This window comes from Lithobates pipiens, unplaced genomic scaffold (assembly GCF_037356315.1).
Source record: "Lithobates pipiens isolate NorthernLeopardFrog02 unplaced genomic scaffold, aLitPip1_a1.2 Scaffold_18, whole genome shotgun sequence".
NCBI classification, from domain to species: Eukaryota; Metazoa; Chordata; class Amphibia; order Anura; family Ranidae; genus Lithobates; species Lithobates pipiens.
The window spans coordinates 213,377,098-213,401,742 of NW_027507758.1; the positions used below are offsets into that span (position 1 = coordinate 213,377,098).

The window sequence follows — 24,645 nt, forward strand, 5'->3', positions numbered from 1 at the left end:
GCTATAATATCCCAAATTTATAACAAAAAAAAAAAAAAAATTTAATTTTTTTTCCTCAGTTTAGGCCGATGTATATATTTCTGGTAAAAAAAATCGCAATAAGCATATATTGATTGGTTTGCACAAAAGTTAGAACTTCTACAAAATAGGGGATACATTTGTCATTTTTATTATCATTTTATTTTTTCCCAAGAGTGCAATATTGCGGCAGACAAATTGGACACTTTTTTTGGACACATTTTTGGGACCATTGACCATTCTACAGCGATCAGCGCTATAAAAATGCACTGATTACTGTATAAATGTCACTGGCAGGGAATGGGTTAACACTAGGTGATTAAGGGGTTAACCGTGTTCTCTAGTGTGTGTTCTAACTGTAGGGTGGGTGGGAATGACTAGGGGAAGAGAGATTGGTGTTCATACTTGGTATGAACATGATCTATCTCCTCTCCCCTGAGAGAATCCGGGATCTGTGTGTTTACACACACAGATCCTGGTGCTCGCTCTGTCCCAAGCGACCGCAGGTGCCCAGTGGTCATCGCCCCCATGGACACTCTTAGCAGCTCTGATGTGGTCGCCGCGGGTGTGCCCCTAGTGGTCAAAAGGGGCACCGACATACAGTTGCCTAGTTTCGGCCAGGGGAGCCAACCCGCCACAGTACAGCTGCAGTGGCTGCTTGGAAAGGCGTTAAGTATCTTTCTTTTGTAATCTGTTTTGACTCCAGGAGAGCCAGAGGACTAATGGTGACACTATTTAGAATACACTGTTTTCTTTCTTTTTTTCATGCAAATAACGGTCTCTAAACGAATGTAAACTTTGCCCAGACTCGCGGAAATGGACAGGATACTCCTCGAAAGGTGCCAAATGTGGCACTGGAGGATGGGGAGGCTGGGGGGATACAAATGAGAGGAAGTTCCACTTTTGGGTGGCACTACGCTTTTAAGTTTTATGGCATAACAGGAACTAAGCTCAACAGTTAATGAAAATGGACACTTATGGAAACATTACTGATATACCTTTGACCACACACTTGTGGCCAGACTGGACATTAACATATTTACATATTCTTAACAATCCTTCACTGCCCAATTTGGACATTTTTCACTTAGGAGTGTACTCACTTTTGTTGCCAGAGGTTTAGACATTAATGGCTGTGTGACTTTTGAGGGGGACAGCAAATTTACCCTGATATACAAGCTGTACACTCACTGCTTTACATTGTTGCAAAGTGTAATTTCTTGAGTGTTGTCAAATGAAAAGATATAATAAAATATTTACAAAAATGTGAGGGGCGTAGTGTGTGTGTGTGTGTGTGTGTGTGTGTGTGTGTGTGTGTGTGTGTGTGTGTGTATATTACACACAAAGAAGTATTTGATCCCCTCCTGATTTTGTACATTTGCCCACTGACAAATGATCGGTCTATAGGTTTAACCACTTAACAAACCCCCTATAGCCGAATGACGGCTACAGGGCGGTTTCTTAACTCTGGGAGGCCGTCATATGACATCCTCCCAGAATTCCGCTCTCGCGCCCCCCACAGGACCCGGCGCATCACGGATCACCGAGCAGCCGTTTACCACGTGATCGCTCCGTCAAATGACGGAGTGATCACTTGTAAACAAACCGGCGTCATGTTATGACGCCGGTTCCTCCCTCCCCCTCTCTGTGCCGATCGGAACAGCGGAGGGGGAAGAGATCGGAGTCAGCAGCGATGTGGGCTGCATCTGCAGTGCCCACATCGCTGCTCACCGAAAATTAACCCCTCAATTCCCTGCAAATACTTTGCAATACCCTGCCATTACCCTGCAATACCCTTCAATGCTCTGCAATACCCTGCAATGCTCTGCAACACCCGCCAATACCCTGCAACACTCTGCAATGCTCTGCAACACCCGCCAATACCGTGCAACACTCTGCAATGCTCTGCAACACCCGCCAATACCGTGCAACACTGCAATGCTCTGCAACACCCGCCAATACCGTGCAACACTCTGCAATGCTCTGCAACACCCTCCAATATCCTGCAATGCTCTGCAACGCAATACTCTGAGATACCCAGCCATAGTCGGTGATACCCTGCAATACCCAGCCATAGACGCCCCCCCCCCTCCCGCCGCCCTCCAGTGCTTCTACCGACTCGCCAATACGATCAAATCCAGAATTTTTTTTTTTTTTTTTTTTTTTCAGGCTTCCCAGCTTAGAGATGAGATGCGGGGTCTTATTGACCCCATATCTCACTGTAAAGAGGACCTGTCATGCCATATTCCTATTACAAGGGATGTTTACATTCCTTGTAATAGGAATAAAAGTGATCAAAAAATTTATTTTTGGGGAACAAAATGTCAAACTAAAATAAATAAAGTAAAATGAACAATATTTTATTTTTTTTTTTTTTTTAAAGCGCCCCTGTCCCCCATGTGCTCGCATGCAGAAGCTAACGCATACGTAAGTCCCGCCCACATATGAAACCGGTGTTCAAACCACACATGTGAGGTATCGCTGCGAACGTTAGAGCGAGAGCAATAATTCTAGCCCTAGACCTCCTCTGTAACTCAAAACATATAACCAGTAAAAAAAAAAATGTAATCGTCGCCTATGGGGATTTTTAACTAGCGACGTTTGGCGCCATTCCACGATCCTGTGCAATTTTGAAGAGTGACATGTTAGGTATTGATTTACTCGGTGTAACTTCATCTTTCACATTATGCAAAAATTGGGCTAACTTTACTGTGTGTTTTTTTTTTTTTTTTTTTTAAGCACAAAACAGTTTTTTTTCCAAAAAAAAGCATTCGAAAAATTGCTGCGCAAATACCGTGCGAGATAAAAAGTTGCAACGACCACCATTGTATTCTCCAGGGTGTTTGCTAAAAAAAACATTTATAATGTTTTGGGATTCGATGTAATTTTCTAGCAAATAAATGATGATTTTTACATGTAGGAGAGAAATGTCAGAATTGTCCTGGGTGCTCCAGAACGCCTGATGGCGCTCCCTGCATGTTGGGCCTCTGTATGTGGCCACACTGTGTAAAAGTCTCACACGTGGTATCACCGTACTCGGGAGTAATAGCAGAATGTGTTTTGGGGTGTAATTTGTTGTATGCATATGCTGTGTAAGAAATAAACTGATAATATGACAATTTTGTGAAAAAAAAAAGTTAAAATAATCTTGATTTTGCAAAGAATTGTGGGAAAAAATGACAACTTCAAAAAACTCATCATGCCTCTTACTAAATACCTTGGAATGTCTTCTTTCCAAAAAGGGGTCATTTGGGGGGGTATTTGTACTTTTCTGGCATGTTAGGGTCTCAAGAATTGAAATAGGCCGTCAGTACTTCAGGTGTGATCAATTTTCAGATATTGGCACCATAGCTTGTGGACTCTATAACTTTCACAAAGACCAAATAATATCCACCAATTTGTACTTATTTTTACCAAAGATATGTAGTAGTATAAACTTTGGCCAAAATTTATGAAGAAAAAATTACTAATCTGCTAAATTTTATAACAGAAACGAAGAAATTCATTTTTTTACAGAATTTTCTGTATTTTTTCTTTTATAGCACAAAAAATAAAAAACCCAGCGGTGATTAAATACCACCAAAAGAAAGCTCCATTTGTGTGAAAAAAAGGACAAAAATTTCATAAGGGTACAGTGTTGCATGACTGAGTAATTGTCATTCAAAATGTGAGAGCACCGAAAGCTGAGAATTGGTCTGGTTATTAAGGGTGTTTAAGTGCCCAGTGGTTAATGGTAGGTTTATTTAGTGTGAGACGAAATGACACAAAATCCTGAAAAACGCATTTCTAAGTTATAAATAGATTTGCGTTTTAATGAGTGAAATAAGTATTTGACCCCTTTTGCAAAATATGACTTGGTACTTTGTGGCAAAACCCTTGTTGGCAATCCGAGGTCAGATGTAGTTGACCACCAGGTTTGCACACATCTCAGGAGGGATTTTATCACACTCCTCTTTGCACATCCTCTCAGTCATTAAGGTTTTGAGGCTGACATTTGGTAACGCAAACCTTTAGCTCCCTCCACATATTTTCTATGGGATTTAGGTCTGGAGACTGACTAAGCCACTCCAGGACCTTAATGTGCTTCTTCTTGAGCCACTCCTATGTTGCCTTGGCTGTGTGTTTTTGGGTTATTGTCATGCTGAGGGAAGGAGGTTCTTACCCAAATTTTGCTGGTACATGGCCCTGTCCGTCGTCCTTTTTTTTATATAGTTATATAGTTACATAGTAGGTGAGATTGAAAAAATGCACAAGTCAATCAAGTCTATCCTATGTGTGTGATTATATGTCAGTATTTTGTATTGTATATCCCTGTATGTTGTGGTCATTCAGGTGCTTATCTAATAGTTTTTTTGGAAACGATCGATGCTCCCCGCTGATACCATCAACTGTGGAGGGGAATTCCACATCTTGCCAGTAAAAAACCCTCTCTGTAGTTTAAAGTGGTTGTAAACCCTTACAAACCACTTTGACCTACAGGTAAGCCTAGATTAAGGCTTACCTGTAGGTCCAAGAAATATCTCCTAAACTTACACGTTTAGGAGATATTTGCCGAAAGACAGGCACCGTTGTCTACGGCGTGTAGGTGCACTGAGCGCGCCGCAGTTAACGGCGATATGCCGCGAGTGGCGGGTCCCATGCGCGGGAGTGACGTCATCGCGGGTCAGACAAATTACAGCGCCGGAGCAGCGAGACCCACCAAGAAGATGGAGGCTCCGTACACTAGGGGACAGCGGTGACTTCGCTGGCTCCTGTGTCAGGTAAGTGACACATAATGGATGACTAATGCGATGCATAGTAGTCCATTTTGCTTTACCTTTGCAGGGAATCGAAGAGGAAGTAAACCTTAGGGGGCTCTGCAGGATTTCCCAGGGTAGTGTATTCGCAATTGTTTTCTTGGCGACTATGGCCCCAGCTCCTTGAGATCACTGATGGAGATATGTTGGGCCTAACATAACATATATCGGCCTATTTTTTTTTTATTCCCCCCCCCCCCCATCTCATAAAATCTAATAGTTAGACCCCTTTCACACGGAGGTTTTTTGCAGGTGCTTTTGGGCTAAAAATAGCACCTGTAAAGTGCCTGCAAAACTGCTTCCCTGCAGTCTGTCACATTGAGGCGAGATGCGCTGGCTGGATGTGTTTTTTTTGTTTTTTAATTCATTAGTGTATTCTTTCCAAATAATTTGCGTTTGAAAGACTGCTGCGCAAATGGCGTGTGACATAAAATATTGCAACAACCGATATTTTATTCCCTAGGGTCTCTGCTAAAAAAAATGTTTGGTCGATTCTAAGTGATTTTCTAGCAGAAAATATTGGATTTTTTACTTGTAAGCAGTAAGTGTCAGAAAAGATTGTCTTTTAGATGGTTATAATGAGAACTCCTACACACCAAGTTTAGTTCATTGACGAGAAGAAACATTGTATCTCTTTAGCTTCTTTTCTCAGACTTGGCAGGCTGCCCAGATAGACGCAAGTAACTTCTCCACGGGAAGACTTCAGGCAACTTGTATTGACTTCTATTACAGAAGTCATTTGCAAATCGCGCTGAAGTTTTAAATCGGCCTTTTTATTGGCACAATTGGCCAATGCCGATTAAATGCCATATATCGGTCAACCTCTAGTCTTGTAGCCCATTCCAGTCTTGTGTAAGTCTACAATCTTGTCCCTGGCATCCTTGGACAGCTCTTTGGTCTTGGCCATGGTGGAGAGATTGGAATCTGATTTGCTTCTGTGGACAGGTAACAAGCTGAGATTAGGCAACTTCTCTTTAAGAGTGTGCCTAATCTCAGCTGTATAGAAGACACCTGGGAGCCAGAAATATTGCTGATAGGGGATCAAATACTTATTTTACTCATTAAAATGCAATGCAATTATAACCTTTTTTGAAATACGTTTTTTGTTTTTTTTTGGGATATTTTTGTTATTCTGTCTCACTGTTTAAAATAAACCTACAATTAAAATTATACACCGATCATTTCTTTGTCGGTGGATAAAAGCACAAAATCGGTAGGGGATCCAATACTCTCCCCACTCCCCACTGTAGACAGTGGATATAAAAATTCTACACACCCCTGTTAAAATGGTAGGTTTCTGTGATTTAAAAAAAATAAGACAAAGAGGGATTGTTTCAAAACTTTCTACTTTTTTAATGTGACCTATAAACTGTACAACTCAGTTGAATTACAAACTGAATTCTTTTAGGTGGAGGAAAGTAAAAAAAATAAACTAAAATAATATGGTTGCATAAGTGCACACCCTTAAACTAATACTTTGAAGCACCTTTTTTATTTTATTACAGCACTTAGTCTTTTTGGGTAGGAGCCTGTCAGCATGGCACATCTTGACTTCGCAATATTTGCCCACTCTTTGCAAAAACACTCCGAATCTGAGGGCATCTCCTGTGCACAGCCCTCTTCAGATCACTCCACAGATTTTCAATCAGATTCAGGTCTGGACTCTGGCTGGGTCCTTCCAAAACTTTAATCTTCTGGTGAAGCCATTCCTTTGTTTATTTGGATGTATGCTTTGGGTCGTCATACTGAACGATGACGTTCGTCTTCATGTTCAACTTTCTAGCAGAAGCCTGAAGGTTTTGTGCCACTATTGACTGGTATTTGGAACTGTTCATAATTTTCTGTTCCAGCTTAAGAAAAACAGCCCCAAAGCATGATACTGCCACCACCACCATGCTTCACTGTGGTTTTCTTTTGGTGATGTGCAGTGTTTTTGCGCCAAACATCTTTTGGAATTATGGCCAAAAAGTTCAACCTTGGTTTCAGCAGACCATAACACTTTTTCCCCACGTGCTTTTGGGAGACTTCAGATGTTTTTCTGCAAAATTTAGCCGGGCTTGAATGTTTTTTTATTTTTAGAAAGGGCTTCAGTCTTGCCACTCCATATCCCAGACATTAGAAGAATACAGGAGATTGTTGTCACATGAACCACACGGCCAGTACTTGCTAGATATTACTGCAGCTCCTTTAATGTTGCTGTATGCCTCTTGGCAGCCTTCCTGGCCAGTTTTCTTCTCGTTTTTTCATTAATTTTGGAGGGATGTCCTGTTCTTGATAATGTCACTGTCTTGCCATATTGTGTTCCATGGTAGATCTAATGCCTTGGAAATTCTTTTGTACCCTTCTCTTGACTGATACCTTTTTAACAATGAGATCCCTCTGATACTTTGGAAGCTCTCTCTGCGGACCATGACTTTTTCTGTAGGATGCGACTAAGAAAATGGGCTGGAACAGCTGAACTTTATTTGGAGTTCATAAAAGGCACTTTAACCACTTCCCGACCAGCGCACGACGATGTACGTCGACAGCATGGCACGGGCAGGCATATTGGCGTACATGTACGTCCAATATTCGTTGCCACCGTGCCATCGGGAGCGCGGCGCGCTCCCGCGCTGGTCGGGACCCCCGTGAGTCCGGTCGCGGGACCCGCGGACTCGATCGCCGCGGGCATCCCCGCGATCGTCTCACGGAGCGGCCGAATGGAGGAAATGCTGTATAAACAACATTTTCCCATTCTGCCTAGCAACTAGTGACGCTGATCTCTGCTCCATGTGATTGGAGCAGAGATCAGTGTACACTAAATGAAAGCCCAACCCCCCCACAGTTAGTAACACACCCCTAGGAACACTTAACCCCTACACTGCCACCCACAGGTTAACCCTTTCACTGCCAGTGTCATTTACACAGGAATCACTGCATTTATATAGCAGTGATTACTGTATAAATGACAATGGTCCCAAAAATGTGTCAAAAATGTCTGATGGGTCCCCGACAATGTCGCAGTCACAATAAAAATCGCAGATCGCCGCCATTACTAGTAAAAAAAAAAAATAATAAAAAATTATTAATAAAAATGCTATAAAACTATCCCTATTTTGTAAACGCTATAACTTTTGCGCAAACCAATCAATAATCGCTTATTGCGATTTTTTTTTTACCAAAAATATGTAGAAGAATACGTATCGGCCTAAATTGAGGGAAAAAATGTTTTTTTATATATTTTTGGGGGATATTTATTATAACAAAAAGTAAAAAATAATGCGTTTTTTTTCAAAATTGTCGCTCTATTTTTGTTTATAGCGCAAAAAATAAAAACCGCAGGGGTGATCAAATACCACCAAAAGAAAGCTCTATTTGTGGGGAAAAAAAGGACGTCAATTTTGTTTGGGAGCCACGTCGCACGACCGCGCAATTGTCAGTTAAAGCGACGCAGTGCCGAATCGCAAAAGTGGTCTGGTCTTTGACCAGCAAATTGGTCCGGTCTGAAAGTGGTTAAATGATGGCAGGTGTGCACGGACTCCTATTTAACATGATTTTTAATGCGATTGCTCAATTCTGTTACAGGGGCGTAACTCGTCCCTATGCGATCCAAAAAACATAAAACATTTTTTGGCTGGAGCAATACTTAAAGCGTAACTTGAGTCCTTTTTTTTTTTTTTTTCCATCTTTACATTTATTAAATCTTCTATCCTTTTTTTTTTTTTTTTTTTTTTTAACTGTGGATAGTAAACCTTTTTTTTTTTTTTTTTTTTTTTTTTCTGCCAGTAAATGCCTTATATAGAGCCCTCTTCCTTTTTTTTCTTGCTTGTTAAAAAGCCTAGGTTTGTGACCTCATGCACAGCTCACTCTGAGGCTGCATTCACACCTGAGCATTTAAAAGTCGCATGATTTTTTTACTGCGATTTTGTTCAAGCCACCAATGTAAAAGGCAGGAAAAACAGCTATAATCTGCCCCAAAGAAGCACATTTTTTTGCGCTTAGGGTGTTTTTCAAACGCTTTGCTTCAGTTGACAAAACTGCAAGCAGCATCTTTGGAGCCGTTTATACACTGCTCCTGCCCATTTAAATGAAAGAGTAGCGCTGCTAAACTGCCAGCAAAGCAGCACTTCAAAAGGAGTGTACTCCTCTATGGTGAGAGGTGTGTGTGTGTGTGTGTGTGTGTGTATATGTATATATATATATAATATATATATATATATATATATATATATATATATATAATTATACAATTACACACACATATTGTCCCAAGTGACTATGAATGAAATATCACTGGTAGCTTAAAAACAAAAAAATGCCAGATTGACTCCTGAATTTTACATTTCGGTATTTCCGTTCTAATCACTTGTTTTTCCCACAGGTGCTCGTGCAGCTCGGAAGCGAAAGACCTCTCCAGAGCCTGAAGAAGGGGGTTCTGTTAAAATGAATGGTGAAGGACAGTCATGGTTACCAGCAGCAGATGGTCTTAAGATTTCTACAATGACAGGTTCTTCATTCATATCCCCACCTGCAACAGTTTCTCCTCATTCCAACCGCACCACACCACCTGAAGCTGCACAAAATGGCCAGTCTCCAATGGCTGCCTTAATACTGGTGGCTGATAATGCTGGTGGTAGCCATGCCTCTAAAGATGTCAACCAGGTTCACTCTACAACTAGGAGAAATAGCACCAGTCCACCTTCACCTTCCTCTATGAACCAAAGAAGAATGGCTTCAAGGGAAGTTCCAAGCCAACTTTCTGGTGGTGGAACATCTTCCCATACAGGAATGGAACAAGTGCACCCCCAAAGCATTCCTGATTCTTCCATACCAAACAGTATACCACTGTGTTGCACTCTATGCCATGAGCGTCTTGAGGACACACATTTTGTGCAGTGCCCTTCAGTACCTTCTCACAAATTTTGCTTTCCATGTTCAAGGCAAAGTATTAAACAGCAAGGATCATCAGGTGAAGTGTATTGTCCAAGTGGGGAAAAATGTCCCCTGGTGGGATCAAATGTACCATGGGCATTCATGCAGGGAGAAATTGCAACAATTCTTGCTGGAGATGTCAAAGTGAAAAAGGAGAGGGACTCTTGACTGTACAATTTTTTTTTTTTTTTTTTTTTTTTTTTTTTTTTTTTTTTTTGCTTTATAGCCACCATAATCTTACTAAACCTCTTACAGTGTGTTTGTGTGTGTGATATGTAGAAAATATATATTTACACACACAACGTATAGACTGCTTAAAGATCGCTGTATACTTCTCAATTTCTGAATACATTGTGTTTTTGTTGTTTTTTTTTTGTTGTTATGTTTTGTTTTTTGTTTTCTTTGTTTTTTTTTTTTTTTTTTTGGTTCCTTTCCTGAAAACAAAGGTATGTACTGATCAGAAAGGTATTCTTAATGTTATATTTGCAAGTGTTTGTTCTTATACAGTGACAGTTACTGTTCAGTGTAGGCTGTGACTTGAGATGCTTTTTTTTTTTAGAGCACTTGGAAAAACAGATATGCTTTTAGCTGTATTTGTATGCACTTGTTAAAAATGCCAAATACATTTTATGACATTGTAAATTTGTCTCTGGTTACTCATTTTATTTGAGATTAAGCTTTTTTTTTAATTGTAAAATTTATTGATGTAATTTGAACCACTGGGTGATGTTTATTAAAAAAAAAAAAATCTTGTTCACCAAAGCACTGTTCAGAGTTATACTAGTTATTTGTTATGAGCCATGTGATAGTATAAAAATTAAGTAATGATTATAATAAAAACTGCTCTTTTGATAACAGATGTGTACAATTTTAGAATCGCAAAACTTTTTTTTTTTTTTTTTTTTTTTTTTTTACTCAAGATTACATTAAATGGATTTAAAAATATAGTCCATTCCTAAATGCTGTAGATGGCTATTATATCTTGAAATAAATGACTTTTAATTTGTATTGCCACTTTTCAGAAGCTACTTTCATTGTTCTAATGGTAAACTTAGTGATTGCAAACCCTCACCTTGTAAAACAACCCATTCAGTTTAAAATAGAAATGAAAGGCAAAACATTTGTGTATGGATATAAAAATTACATATACCTCCCCCCCCCTTTTTTATAAGAGATTACATACCCTCTGTTCTCAGCTGCACAAGAGCTAGTGGAGGATAAACAGCATCACTCTGAGCTTCCCAGTGAACAGCTGTGCAGGAGGGGAGTGTCGGCACAAGTCTGATCATTGCAAAGTTCCGCTGCTCAAAGGTAAGTAACTATAGTCACACCCTGTGACTGCTTACAGAGATTGATGCTCACAAAATAAATTGGATGGCTGCACTCCCACATGATTCAATACAACTGTCCATAAAAACAACCAAGCACAGACTGGGGGATGACAAGGTTGACACGTTTCACACTGAATCTGTGCTTTATCAAAACCATGGATTCTGTCTAAAACGGACCAAACTTGTCACATTACCCTGCCTGCCTGTCTGTGCTTGTTTTTTAATGCACATGTGTTTACTTTAATATATTTGTGTTGCATGGTATGGCAGTGCAGCTATCCAATTTTTTGGGTCGTATCCAAGTCTTAACATTGATTGAACAATAGGACAAGAAAATGCCACTCTAGGTGAGTGATGGAACCAGGTAGGCTGGGGAATGGACTCCTCCCAGGTGTTCTAGCCTTGGCTCGCCAGCCGTGCAATATGGATAAAAGGAATGGATGCCTGAATACTGAGGTTGTGATGAATCTCTTTATTGTAAAATCCGTAACCTGAATAACCCCACGGGATAGGCAAACAGGTAGACTCATTTTACACAGCGAGGCTGCGCTTTATTCATTAACAACAATTGGTTGAGAACAGGCTCGCCACAGCTAGAGAACTGACCATGCTGTGCTTTAGTGTGGTAAGTTTTTAATAGGAAAGCAGAGGGACTGGCAGGAACACCAGGGATTTCACACACCGGAAGTAATACAAAGAGAGCAAGTACATGATGCAGCAGGCACATATCAGGAATATGAAATGTTGGGTTTACATATATTTTAACTATTTAAATGTTAGCATCACAGAAAAGTTTGTATAAGTACAAGTTTATTCTTTTAGTTGTAAACTAGTGGCATTCCCAAAGTTCATTTTTGATTTAAAATAAAGCCACAATTTAAATGGCTCTCAAAATCTTTAGTCTCCATAATTTTGCAAACGGTAGGCTTTTCCATTAGCTTGTCACAAACTGAAACTGATTTCATACAAGGCTATAGCTCTAGTAGAGGACTTCATTGCACGACAGCAGAATTTGCAGTTTTGGAAAGGGGTACCTAAAAGTCCTTAGTCACCCACTTTCAAATGTAGTAAATGGGTAAATGCCAAAAACATGATGATTATTTATTATTATTATATACAGGAGTTGTATAGCGGCAACAGTTTACGCAGCACTTTACAACTTGAGGGTAGACAGTACAAATACAAAACTTTAATACAGTAGGAATCAGAGGGTCCTGCTCCTTAGAGCTTACAATCTAAGAGGGAAGGTCAAGAGGTAATAACTGTGGGGAATGCGCTGATGGAGAAGATGATGAATGTACAGCTGTTAGGTGGGGGCCAGATGGGTTTTTCTGAAGAGGTGAGTTTTCAGGGATCGTGAAAGTGGAGAAAGTAGGAAAAAGTCGGACAGATTGGGGTAGAGCATTCCAGAGCATGGGATGGGGGTGATGAGGGAGTTTGAGAGCAGGTCTTGGGAGAAGCGATGAGAACGATTAGTTTGGTATTTTGAGACTAAGTTATTGATGTAACTGGGGGCCAGGTTGTGGATGGCTTTGTAAGTTTTATAGTTAATATCTTGAATTTAATTGGCTGAGTGGCAGCCAATGGAGGGATTGGCAGAGGGGTATAGCAGAGTGGTTAGCTGCAAAAAAACAGATCTTCGACATGGGAAGTAAGGATGAGTATTATGTGGATAGATAAGTCCAAGTTTGAAATATTTGAGCCAAGGGGGAAAAAAATATTTTGTATGTAGAGCAAATCAAAGGATGTTGGTGGAATGTTTGCTACTTTTGTCAAGCATGATCACAAAAATGTAGTGGAGTGGGAGCTGATATAATTGAACTGTTATTTATGGTACAAATGTTATTTAAAATCTCAGCTATACAAAATAGTTGTGTGAGGAAACAAGAAGTTAAAATGCTGTCTTTGATGGACTGGCTGCCTTGTTCCCAACCCAACAAGCTCTTGTGTAAGAGAGCATCACTAACATTGGGGGAAAAATATCCTGTAAGCCACATCTTTGGGAAGAGCTGTAGAAAGCCTGGGTAGAAATTTTTACTGAGTATCTTCAAAATTTTGAATAAATGGGTTGTAAAACATTTTTAATATATTAATTAGAATTTATGAACACTTTACGGAAACCCATAGCAAGATGGTGCCTGTAGTTGAATTTACGTAGGGTTTTTTTTCCTTTTTAAAACACTTTTTTTTTTTTCCTTTTTTTCAGTGTTCTTGTCTCCAAACAGCCTCTTTCAGGCCTTCTTTTTCATAGCTGATGGCCTGTCTGGTTAGACAGGCGGGCAGTGTTTTACATAACGCACAGCAGGGAAGCACATCCCTGTTTGTGCCTTCTGCCATCCATGCTCCTACTCGCTGCAAAATGGCTGGGCAGGGGGCGTGGCAGATGAATTAATCTGCTTCTGTATGTGGCATGATCTGGTGGAGTGGCAGAATTAACAGATATTTCCTACCACATCCATAAGATGGGATACATTTTAGATTCACCTGTATGAGAACACGGACATCTATATGCAGTTTTTTAAGAATTTAGGGCTAACACTTTAATGCAGCTTTGGTTAAATGTACAGTACCTGTTATTAAAAACATTAGTGCATGTAAGGTACTTGGTGCTGTGTCAGACAGGCAATTCCTTGCCACAATGAATTGCTAATGGCAGCAGTGTATTTTTCATCACAGCTCCGGGTCAAATTTGTGTTGCATCATTCTTTTGGCAATCGCTGCTACAAATTGCTCCTTCAGTGTACCCAAGCCATGGAGCTAAAGGCAGATTGTTGCCAATATGAAATGCTGCACAAATTCAATCACTCTTTAATTCAAGTTGCTGTAAAATAGGTAGGTTGGCATCAGGATAACATGTTTCGAAGGGTGTGGCCTCCTTCCTCAGATCCACCCTGTTATTCAGAGGGCCCTTTTGTATCTAAAATGAATTGGCCTGGGTTTTTTAACCCTATAATCAGAATTTATCGAACGTCTACTGAAAAACCTATAGGGGATAGTATGACAACTATATTACATTTAAGAGCATGCTGAGCTAGGATATAATTGCATATATTTTCTCTTTGAAAAATTAAATTAATTGGATTACAATTGAAAAATGTATGATTTTTTTTTTTTTTTACCATCATACATTTATTTCTGTAAAATTAGGTTAGATAGGTTAAGAATAATAATTATTATATAATTCATTTGTAGGTTCTTTTATATTTTTTTATATATAGAGAGAGAGATGCATTGAAATTTCGGCCGCCGAAACATATCGGCCAAAAATGCCCCTTTCAGCAATTTGCCAAAAGAGAAAAACGGCCAAAAATGGGGCGTGGCCTTGTGGGGGCGGGGCTCCGCCCCTGGTGCCGCCCATCATGGGGGTGTTCTGTAGCGCAGGAGAGCCAGCTCCGCCGCCTATTTAATCACAGCGCGGGAACATCACAGCTTTCATTTCAATAGCTGTGTTCCCGGCCACACCGTCACACACAGCCCCTCCCCCTTGTCCAGGCACTTTGATGGACAGATCCCCGCAGGATTGGATGGATGATCTGTCTATCAAAGTGCCTGGACAAGGGGTAGGGGCTGTGTGTGACAGCGGGCGGCCGGGAACACACAGCTTTTGAAATTAAAGCTGTGATGTTCCCGGCGCTGTGACCACACAGGCAGCGGAGGCCACTCTCCTCTCCCCTTCACAGGCTGGCTGCAGTATGAGGACACACTCTGGCTGCAGTGTGTGGGCACACCTCCTGTACCACGTCCTCTCTCTGACGTTCTCCTGTACTATGTGCCCAGTCTCTGGTGTTCTCCTGTACCATGTCCCCAGTCCCTGACCATCTCCTGTACCATGTCCCCAGTCCCTGACCATCTCCTGTACCATGTCCCCAGTCTCTGACCATCTCCTGTATAAAAATATTTTTTTTTAAATATGTTTCGGTTTTCGGCCTAGTGTATTTTTCATTTTCGGTATCGGTTTTAGCACCAAAAACCCATTCGGTGCGCATATATATATATATATATATTTTTTTTTTTTTATGTTTACTAGTTGCATAGTAAGGTTGAATAAAGACACCAGTCCATCCAGTTCAACCTGAGTGAGTGTTTACAATTGTCCCTATCCCTGTACATTGCACACTCACATCGGTCCCTACCCTCAAGGAGCCCACGATCCAAGGTCCCCATTCATATACTAGGGTCAATTTTGGACAGAAGCCAATTAACCTACCTGCATGTCTTTGGATTGTGGGAGGAAACCGGAGTACCCGGAGGAAACCCATGCAGGCACAGGGAGAACATGCAAACTCTAGACAGGTAGTGTCGTGGTTGGGATTCAAACCAGCGACCCTTCTTTCTGCTAGGCGAGAGTGCTAACCACTACACCGCTGTGCCGCCCAGTTGATAGATAATAGGTTGTATTAGGGTACAGTTGACAAAAAAAATAAAAAATAAATACTAATTGAAAAAAAACTATATAAAAATTATATACAATATCTCTCAAGTGAGTACACCACTCACATTTTTGTAAATATTTTATATCTTTTCATATGACAACACTAAAGAAATGACACTTTGCTACAATGTAAAGTAGTGAGTGCACAGCTTGTATAACAGTGTAAATTTGCTGTCCCCTCAAAATAACTCGACATACAGCTAATAATGTCTAAACCGTTGGCAGGAAAACTGAATACACCCATAAGTGAAAATTTTAAATTTGGGCCCAAAGTGTCAATATTTTTTGTGATACCCCCCCCATTATTTTCCAGCACTGCCTCAACCTTCTCGGGCATGGAGTTCACCAGAGCTTCACAGGTTGCCACTAAAGTTTTCTTCTACTCCTACATGATGACATCACGGAGCTGGTGGATTTTAAAGACCTTACACTCCTCCACCTTCCATTTGAGAATGCCCCACAGATGCTTAATAGGGTTTAGGTCTGGAGACATGCTTGGCCAGTCCATCACCTTTGCCCTCAGCTTCTTTAGCAAGGCAGTGGTCATCTTGGGGGGGGGGGGGGGGGTGTTTGGGGTCGTTATGTTGGAAAACTGCCCTGGAGCCCAGTGTCCGAAGGACGGCGATCATCCTCTGCTTCAGGATGTCACAGTACATGTCAGCATTCATGGTTCCCTCAATGAATTGTAGCTACCCCAGTGTCGGCAGCCCCATACTATGACACATCCATCGCCATACTTGACTGTAGGAAAGACACACTTGTCTTTGTATTCCTCACCTGCCGCCACACACGCTTGACACCATCTGAACCAAATAAGTTTATCTTGGTCTCATCATACCGCAGGACATGATTCCAGTAATCCATGTCCTTAGTCTGCTTCTCTTTAGCAAACTGCTTGTGGGCTTTCTTGTGCATCATCTTTAGAAGAGGCTTCCTTCGGGGATGACAGCCATGCAGACCAATTTGATGCAGTGTGCGGCTTATGGTCTGGGCACTGACACTCTAACCTCCACCCCTTCAACCTCTGCAGCACTCCTATGTCTATTTCCCAAAGACATTCTCTGGATATGACGCTGAGCATGTGCACTTGACTTTTTGGTCGACAATGGTGGAACTTGTCCTGTTAAACTGCTGTATGGTCTTGGCCACCGTGCTGCAGCTCAGTTGTCTTTAAAATCTTTTTATAGCCTAGGCCATCTTTATGTAGAGCAACAATTATTTTATTTTTTTTACTTTTAGATCCTCGGAGTTATTTGCTATGAGGTGTCATGTTGAACTTCCAATGACCAGTATGAGAGAATGAGAGCGATAACGCCAAACTTAACACGCTTGCTATCCATTCACACATGAGACATTGGGGGTTATTTATGAAAGGAAAATCTATTTTGCACTGCAAGTGCAATTGCTGTAAATCCGAGGGGGACATGCAAGGAAAATATAAAACAGCATTTTAACTTGCACATGATTGGATGATGAAATCAGCAGTGCTTCCCCTCATTTCAGATCTACCCCTCAGATTTACAGCGACTGCACTGTCAAAAGCATTTGCAGTTTACTTGTAGTGCAAAGTGGATTTTCCTTTTGCAAATAACCTCCATTGTAACACTAACGAGTTACATGACATTAGGAAGGAAAAATGGCTAATTGAGCCGATTTGGACATTTTCACTTAGGGGTGTACTCACTTTTGTTTCCAGCGGTTTAGACATTAATGGCTGTGTGTTGAGTTATTTTGAGGGGACAGAAAATTTACACTGTTATACAAGCTCTCTACTATACATTGTAGTAAAGCGTCGTGTGTTGTCACATGAAAAGATATAATAAAATATTTTTAAAAATGTGAGGGGTGTACTCACTTTTGTGAGATACTGTGCGTGTATAATTATATAGGCTCCAAGAGTAAAGGTTGGGGTGCAGAGAATGTGAGAGTGTGTGGTGACATGGGCTCTAATCTCGCAATGATTCCAGTGAGAGATGATGGTAGCAGCTGACTCCGTTCCCGGGATGGAGGAGAGAGGAGAGGATCGGTAAGGATTGTATGGCATTCAGATAGTGGAAGGTCTCTGGCCCCGGTCCCCGCCCCGCAGCCTGTAGCTCTTGGTGGTTCCCGGTGGTGTGTGGTGGACTTCTTTTGACACCTTTCTCCTATCTGGGTCGGTCAGATGTTGAAAGTATAGCCAGGTGAAGTGGCAGAGCGCAGAAGACCAGATGTGGAAATGGTGGGGGGACTTTGGGCTATAGTCTGTCGTAAGAAGGGGAGAAAGTGTGGAAGGCTGCAGAAAGGAGGGGAAGTGGTGAGAGGAACGAAGAGTCTGCCTTGCAGCTGGAGACTTTCAGGTAATTCAAGGCTCCCTTGACAGTGGGTTTGGATGGCCCCAGGGAAGCCACATGCTCCTCTCCCACTTCAATGGCAGCAAAGACGGGAGGAAAGTTGGTAGTAAAGTCCCCCCAAGTAAGAATATCGGCAGAGACTCAGATAACAGTAGATAAAGAGGTAGAGCTGGCAAGAATATTATGGCAGCAATCAAAGCATGTAGTGAGACCCTCACAATAAAAAAAAAAATTATGCTCTGGCCATAGACATTAATATAATGAGGCATGAGCTTGATAAAGACAAGTAAAAGATCTCAGAGATAGAAGTTCTGGTCTCAAAAGACCGAAGATAAAGTAAAAACAGGTGACATAGGATGGCATATTCCGATAAAACAAATTAGTGCTCTACAGGACAGAGCAATTGATACAGAAAGCCAGTTGGATTGCCAGAACAAGTGGAAGGAGATAATCCAACTGAATTTTCAGAGAAATTATTGATAAATATACTATGTCTGATGGATATGTCTGCAACATTTGTGAATGAAAGAGCACACCGTATTTACTTTCGATCACCAAAGCCAGAAGGCTCTCTTGTCCGTTTCTTTTGTCTACTGAATTATAGAGACCAAGACCATATATTGTCAGCAGCCAGGACAAGGGCAGACTTACAATATGAAAATGCCAAATTACTTTTTTTTCCCTGTATTTTCCCCCTGAAATACAGCAACAGAGAAGAGCCTGCACGGAAGTATGGAGAGGATTGAGAGAAAGGGATTGTTTCAAAAAATGCAGTCTTTTATACCCTAGTAATCGATGGAACATACACCTGCTTTTTTGAGACACCAACGGCTGCAGTAGAATGCTTGGACACTAGATAAATAGTGGGAAGAGAAAATCCTTATGTGTCTGTTCTACAACAGACACATCTACACGCGTAAAACCCTTTCATGTCCCTATATTGTTGATGAAACCCCGATGCAAAACCCCGATGCAAAACCCCATTGATGCTGATCATTAATCGGTACTACTGCCCTTTCCTCTAAACATTTATCTCTTGGAATCTCACCCACTTCAGAAATAACCTTATCCAAAAAAAATTCCTCATAACCTTTCTGTAAAAATCTATCCTTTAGGACCTGCGACTGTACTCTATAATCTTTTAATTCTGTACAGTTATGTCGGACTCTCAAAAATTGCACTTTCGGGATATTCCTAATCCAGGATGGGTGGTGGTCGCTCTTAATTGACAAATAACTGTTTCTGTCTGTGGTTTTAAAGAAAACTGTCGTATTAAGTTTAATTCCATTTCTCTCTAGTTTTAAATCCATGAAGTTTACAGGTTTGACTAACAACATATTCCAATTTTATGTTGCGAGCATTATCATTCAACTTTCTCAAGGATTCCATGACCGATGCCTCCGTCCCCTCCCAAATAAACAAGAGATCATCTATAAACCTTCGATAAAACCTTAGTTGAGCAGGCCTACCGCTAAAAACACTCCTACACTCCCACTCTGCCATAAACAGGTTGGCGAGGCTAGGGGCAAATTTAGATCCCATAGCCACACCAACCTGCTGGGAATAAAAAGAGCCACCTTACCAGAAGTAATTGTAATACAGAAAAAGAAAGTTAAAAAATATAATGGAGATTCAGCAGATTTAAAAAATCACAAAATCTATGCATGGCAACAAAATTAGACTTCTGGAGCTACTGGTGAGGGTGCTAAAGCAGATATTGCAGTGGACGATAGCCAAAGAAGCCCAGGTGATGGATGAGGACCCCGATAGGCAGTATAATGGTTATTTTAACCAACACCAGGGCCCACCTACTCTTCCTTTTTTAGGTCAATGGGGGAGGGGGGCCATCCAATGCCTACAAACAGGGGAATGCAAAAAAGTGGAGGTCCACAGAATCAAGGCAGGGATCAATGAATATACCAAAGAGACCAAGGGGATGTAGAGCAAGGTGACAGAAACAACTCAAAAAAGAGAATGAGAGATTCGTAAAGAATGGGATTTACAATCTAAGTGGTATAGAGCTAGATGAGAAAGAAACAAACATACTAAACATGGGGCTGAAATGCGCTCCCAGAAAAAGTATGAATAAGTTCGATGTTTATGTAGATATCCATAAATTCATTCGAACTTTGAATCGGTCTGTGTTTAACCCTCAAAACCCTCATAACCATTTTGTAGAAGTATTTAAAAACTTGGTATTAAATGATGTAGAGCAGTTACCTTTGAAAAAACAGGTGAATCCAAACTATATCAAGGAAGGGATAAAATCTCTGGAGGAAAGAAAAAATATAGTACGCCCTGCTGATTAGGGGGGAGGGGTCGTCATTTTGGACAAATCCTTTTATCATGACCAATTGCTGGATTTGGTGGGAGATTTGTCCACTTATAAAAAGTTACAATGTGACCGCACGAGTGACTATAAATTACAATTGGAGTCACTTATCGAATGGGGATATGGGAGTGGAGCTTTGAATGCAAAGGAGAGAAGGTATTTGGTTCCTAGTGTATGTAGAATTCCAATTATATATACCTTACCAAAGTTCCACAAAAATGCTACCATTCCCCCTGCTCAACCAATTGTGAATGGTATAGGGTCTGTCACAGCGAGGCTGGGAGAGTATTTGGATCGATTCCTCCAGCCAAGCGTGAAGATCACTAAAGCATACTTGACGGATACTACTGATCTTTTGAGAGCTTTGGATGAGATAGTTTTACCCTCTTCTGTGGAAGTATACTTGGTGACGGCAGATGTGGCCACCCTCTATACTATAATTCAGTGTCAAGATGCGGCATTGGCCCTTAATTGGGCTTTATGCATGAGGGATGATATACCTCATGCCCAGAAGCTGTTTGTGGGTCACGCATTGGATTTTTGCACGACACACAATTATTTCTGATATGGTGGCTCCTTTTATTCCCAGCAGGTTCGTGTGGCTAGGGGATCTAAATTTGCCCCTAGCCTCGCCAACCTGTTTATGGTAGAGTGGGAGGATAGGAGTGTTTTTAGTGGTAGGCCTGCTCAACTAAGGTTTTACCGGAGGTTTATAGATGATCTCTTGTTTATTTGGGAGGGGACGGAGGCATCGGTCATGGAATTCTTGAGAAAGTTGAATGATAATACTCTCAACATAAAATTGGAATATGTTGTTAGTCAGACCTCTGTCAACTTCCTGGATTTAAAAATAGAGAGAAATTGAATTAAATTTAATACGAAGGTTTTCTTTAAAACCATGGACAGAAACAGTTATTTGTCAATTAAGAGCGGCCACCACCCATCCTGGATTAGGAATATCCCGAAAGGGCAATTTTTGAGAGTCCAACATAACTGTACAGAATTAAAAGATTATAGAGTAGAGTCGCAGGTCCTAAAAGATAGATTTTTTACAGAAAGGTTATGAGGAAATTTTTTTAGATAAGGTTATTTCTGAAGTGGGTGAGGCTCCAAGAGATAAATGTTTAGAGGAAAGGGCAGTAGTACCGATTAATGATCAGCATCAATGGGGTTTTGTATCGGGTTTTCATCAACAATATAGGGACATAGAACAGATATTTGGGAAGTACTGGCACATCCTCTGTAGAGATAAACATCTAGGAGGAGTGCTGCCAAGCACTCCAAAATTCATTTATAGGCCTGCACCAAATATAGGGGATAAAATAGTGAAAAAAATATTGGATCCACCTATGAGACAGACCATCTCCAGTGACTTGAAAGGGTTTTACGAGTGTAGGAGATGTGTCTGTGTGCTTCAAGTTAATAGGGGTATTACCAGCGTTGCGAATAGGGAAGACGAGAGGTTTGAGATTAGGGAATTTATGACTTGTAATATTTCACATGTGGTATATTTATTGTGCCCCGTGGGATGTTTTATGTGGGGCGCACCAAACGATTGCTAAGGGTGCATATTTCCGAACATAGAGCAAACATCCGGAAAGGGGTTCCAGTACCACAATGTCTCTCTGCATTTTAAGGAATACCATCAGCAGGATCCAAGCCTCCTCCAATTTTGTGGGATTGATTATGTTCATCCCTCTTGGAGAGGGTCTAATCGGGTCAGGGATCTGTCACAAAGGGATACCTGGTGGATTTTTTTGATGAAATGCCTCTCTCCAAGGGGGATGAATATTGAACTAGATCTAAATTGCTTTATCAGCAATGTGTGATCTGGCTGGAGTATTGGAATGCTGGATTACTGCTGATTTCTCTGTTATATAGCTCTACGGTACAATTGTATTATTTATATAGATTTCTATTAAATTACATTTTTGTTGGGGAGAATATGGTTAATTTTCATATGTTGTAATAAACATTTTTGGAATATATATAGAAAAGAAAGGGAATTGGGTGTTGGATAATTTATATATTAGATTATTTTATTGGTCACATTTATTATTATTATTTTTATTTAATTAATTATTTTTCACATTTAAATAAATGTATGATTTTTTTTGTATATGTTTTTATTTTAAAATATATATAAAGAATTATTATTAATTTTTTATTTCTACTTTTCAATAGAGAGGAGGAATAATTTCTTATAGTATATATTCACATTTATTTTTATTAATTTTGTGGGTTTGATGTTTGAATGACATCTTATGCATATATATATATATATATATATATATATATATATATATATATATATGTGTATATATAGGGATTGGGGTATTTTATTTGAGGTAGAGACTAATGAGAAGGATTGATGTGCTGATTAATCCATATATTGAAATATATTGTTTATATGAGAAGATATGATCTAGGTAAATGAACTAGTGTTTAGTGCTCTGAAGAGCATCATGAAAGCACTAAATAAGTTCTATTTACGGATGGTATTTAGTTTGTATATTTAAAAAAAAAAAACAAAGTTTTTCCCCGATCTGCTTATTCAAAGTTTTTAAAAATACTTAAAAAAAAAATCTTCTTATATGCAACATGAGATGTAACATAGGGATGGAGGGTGGTTGGATACGGGAGAGATTATATCTATGAGATTGGCCGCTGCACGGGGCGATGCAGATTGGCTTGTGTAGGGTGATTATTTTTGAGGCATTTTCCCGATATCATATAATTAATTATTATAATTAGTGAATTTATTAATATAAATATTATAATTTGTTATGTCCCTCTCTGTTGTTATAGATTGAGATTTATATTGCACAGATAAAGTGATATGTATATGATTTAAATATATTTTTTTTATGATGAGATGATAGATAGATTCTGTGCTAGTGATCAGTGTAAACTGAAGCATTGATGGAAAAGGGGACACAGCTAGTGTGCATGCCCATACTAATTCTACGCCTAGTGATAGAGCTGCGGGGGAAATAAAAAGCTATTCGCCTCGTCAAGTAGCCAACCCCATGATTAAGTCAATTGAATGACGAATCATGTCGGGGCGTGGCTACTAGGCGAATGAGATAGGCATACATGGGACGCTGAACATCCTACATTTATCCTTACCAAGGTGACGGTGAAACTAAGGAGCGAGAGATTGCTTAACAATCCCACATGTCCTGGGTCCGTCGTGACCATTAATGCTTCAGCAATCAGCTGTGTAAAGTCTGGTGTGGCTTGACATTTGGTGTGGTTATACATTTTTAAATGTGAGTGTAATTTGATAGGAGTTTTTATGTGTGGTTAAAAAGGTTTTAAACGTATCACGCTATGGAAGCAAATCTTTTTTTGTGTTGCATGAGAGCATCTATATGAAACTGCCAAGAAAGCCAGCTCTTTTTCCTCTGAAGTGAAGGGTTATACATTCCAGTTTACAGCCCTGCAGAAAAGGGTAAAAGCATGTCTAGCCAAACACGAAAGTGGGAGGCTTATACAGTTGTTGAGTTTATTCACATAAGGGGAGAGGAATCACATTCACAGCGGTGTGGTGGAGGAGTGTAGATGAGAGCTGTTTTCCAGGCCAAGAGACACTGATCATCGTTTTTCACTACTTCCATTTGTTGTGTGTAGCATGTTTTGAAGACTTTGTAACACTTTATATGTACATTGGGAAGTGTTTTGTTAATTGCAGCATTGCCGGAGGAAGTGGGTTTGTGTATGATTAATTGTGTGGTGCGGTTAATCACTTGGTCACAGGGTGATTTTATTTTAATAGATTAATATATTTTTTTTATTTGTAGGTTAGTTTTTCACAAGATAATTATTTATTTAATTTATCTATTTTTGTATCACTGAACACTTAGTGAAATATTATTAATTTCATTGATACAGATTCATAGGATTTAGTGGTAGAAATATACACTATATTCTGTGCCACTTGTTTCAGCACTTGTTAAAAGAACATTATACAGAATCTATATTTTTTAAAGTGGCGGCTTAGAGTTGAGGGTGCTTTTAGCGCAGTGGTGATACACAGGTGATAGGGGAGAGTGAGTGTATTATTGGTTTACATAAAATTGCATTGATTACTGTAGGGGTTAACTGTTCCCTGGGAGGTGATTCTAACTGAAGGGGGAGGGGACCGACTGGAGAAATTGACGGATCGTGATTCATAGCTAATAGGAACACACGATCTGTTATTCCTAACAGAACAGGGATGTGTGTGTTTACATATACTTGTCCCTGTTCTGTCTCTCCTGCCCATGATCGCCCATGGCTGGTGGTCATCACGACTGCCGGCCACAAGTCCGATATACCGACCCCACGAGCCAACATATAGCTTGGTCAGGAAGCTGTTCAATTAATAATAATAGCAATAGAAATGAATGCAGGATGTTTGATGTGTAGATATCATTTTGATTCAAATGCGTCTCTTGGGTTAAATAGCCTATTGGAGAGCCTGACTCACAAATTGGGTGGAAGGATTGCAGTG

General features: G+C 40.2%; 1 protein-coding gene across 2 annotated transcripts in view; it reads left to right on the forward strand.

The window, feature by feature from the left end:
- Window positions 1-24,645, forward strand: part of IRF2BP2 (interferon regulatory factor 2 binding protein 2) — a 146,030-nt gene that overhangs the window by 92,710 nt on the left and 28,675 nt on the right. Inside the window, exon 2 of one of the 2 annotated variants that reach the window (XM_077486556.1) lies at window positions 9,175-10,580. The exons of the other annotated variant lie outside the window; for it this stretch is intronic. Within the exon in view, the coding sequence (XP_077342682.1) occupies window positions 9,175-9,893 (719 nt within the window). The 3' untranslated portion in view covers window positions 9,894-10,580. Of the gene's footprint in view, window positions 1-9,174; window positions 10,581-24,645 lie in introns of those variants that run through there. 2 annotated transcript variants of the gene reach the window in all.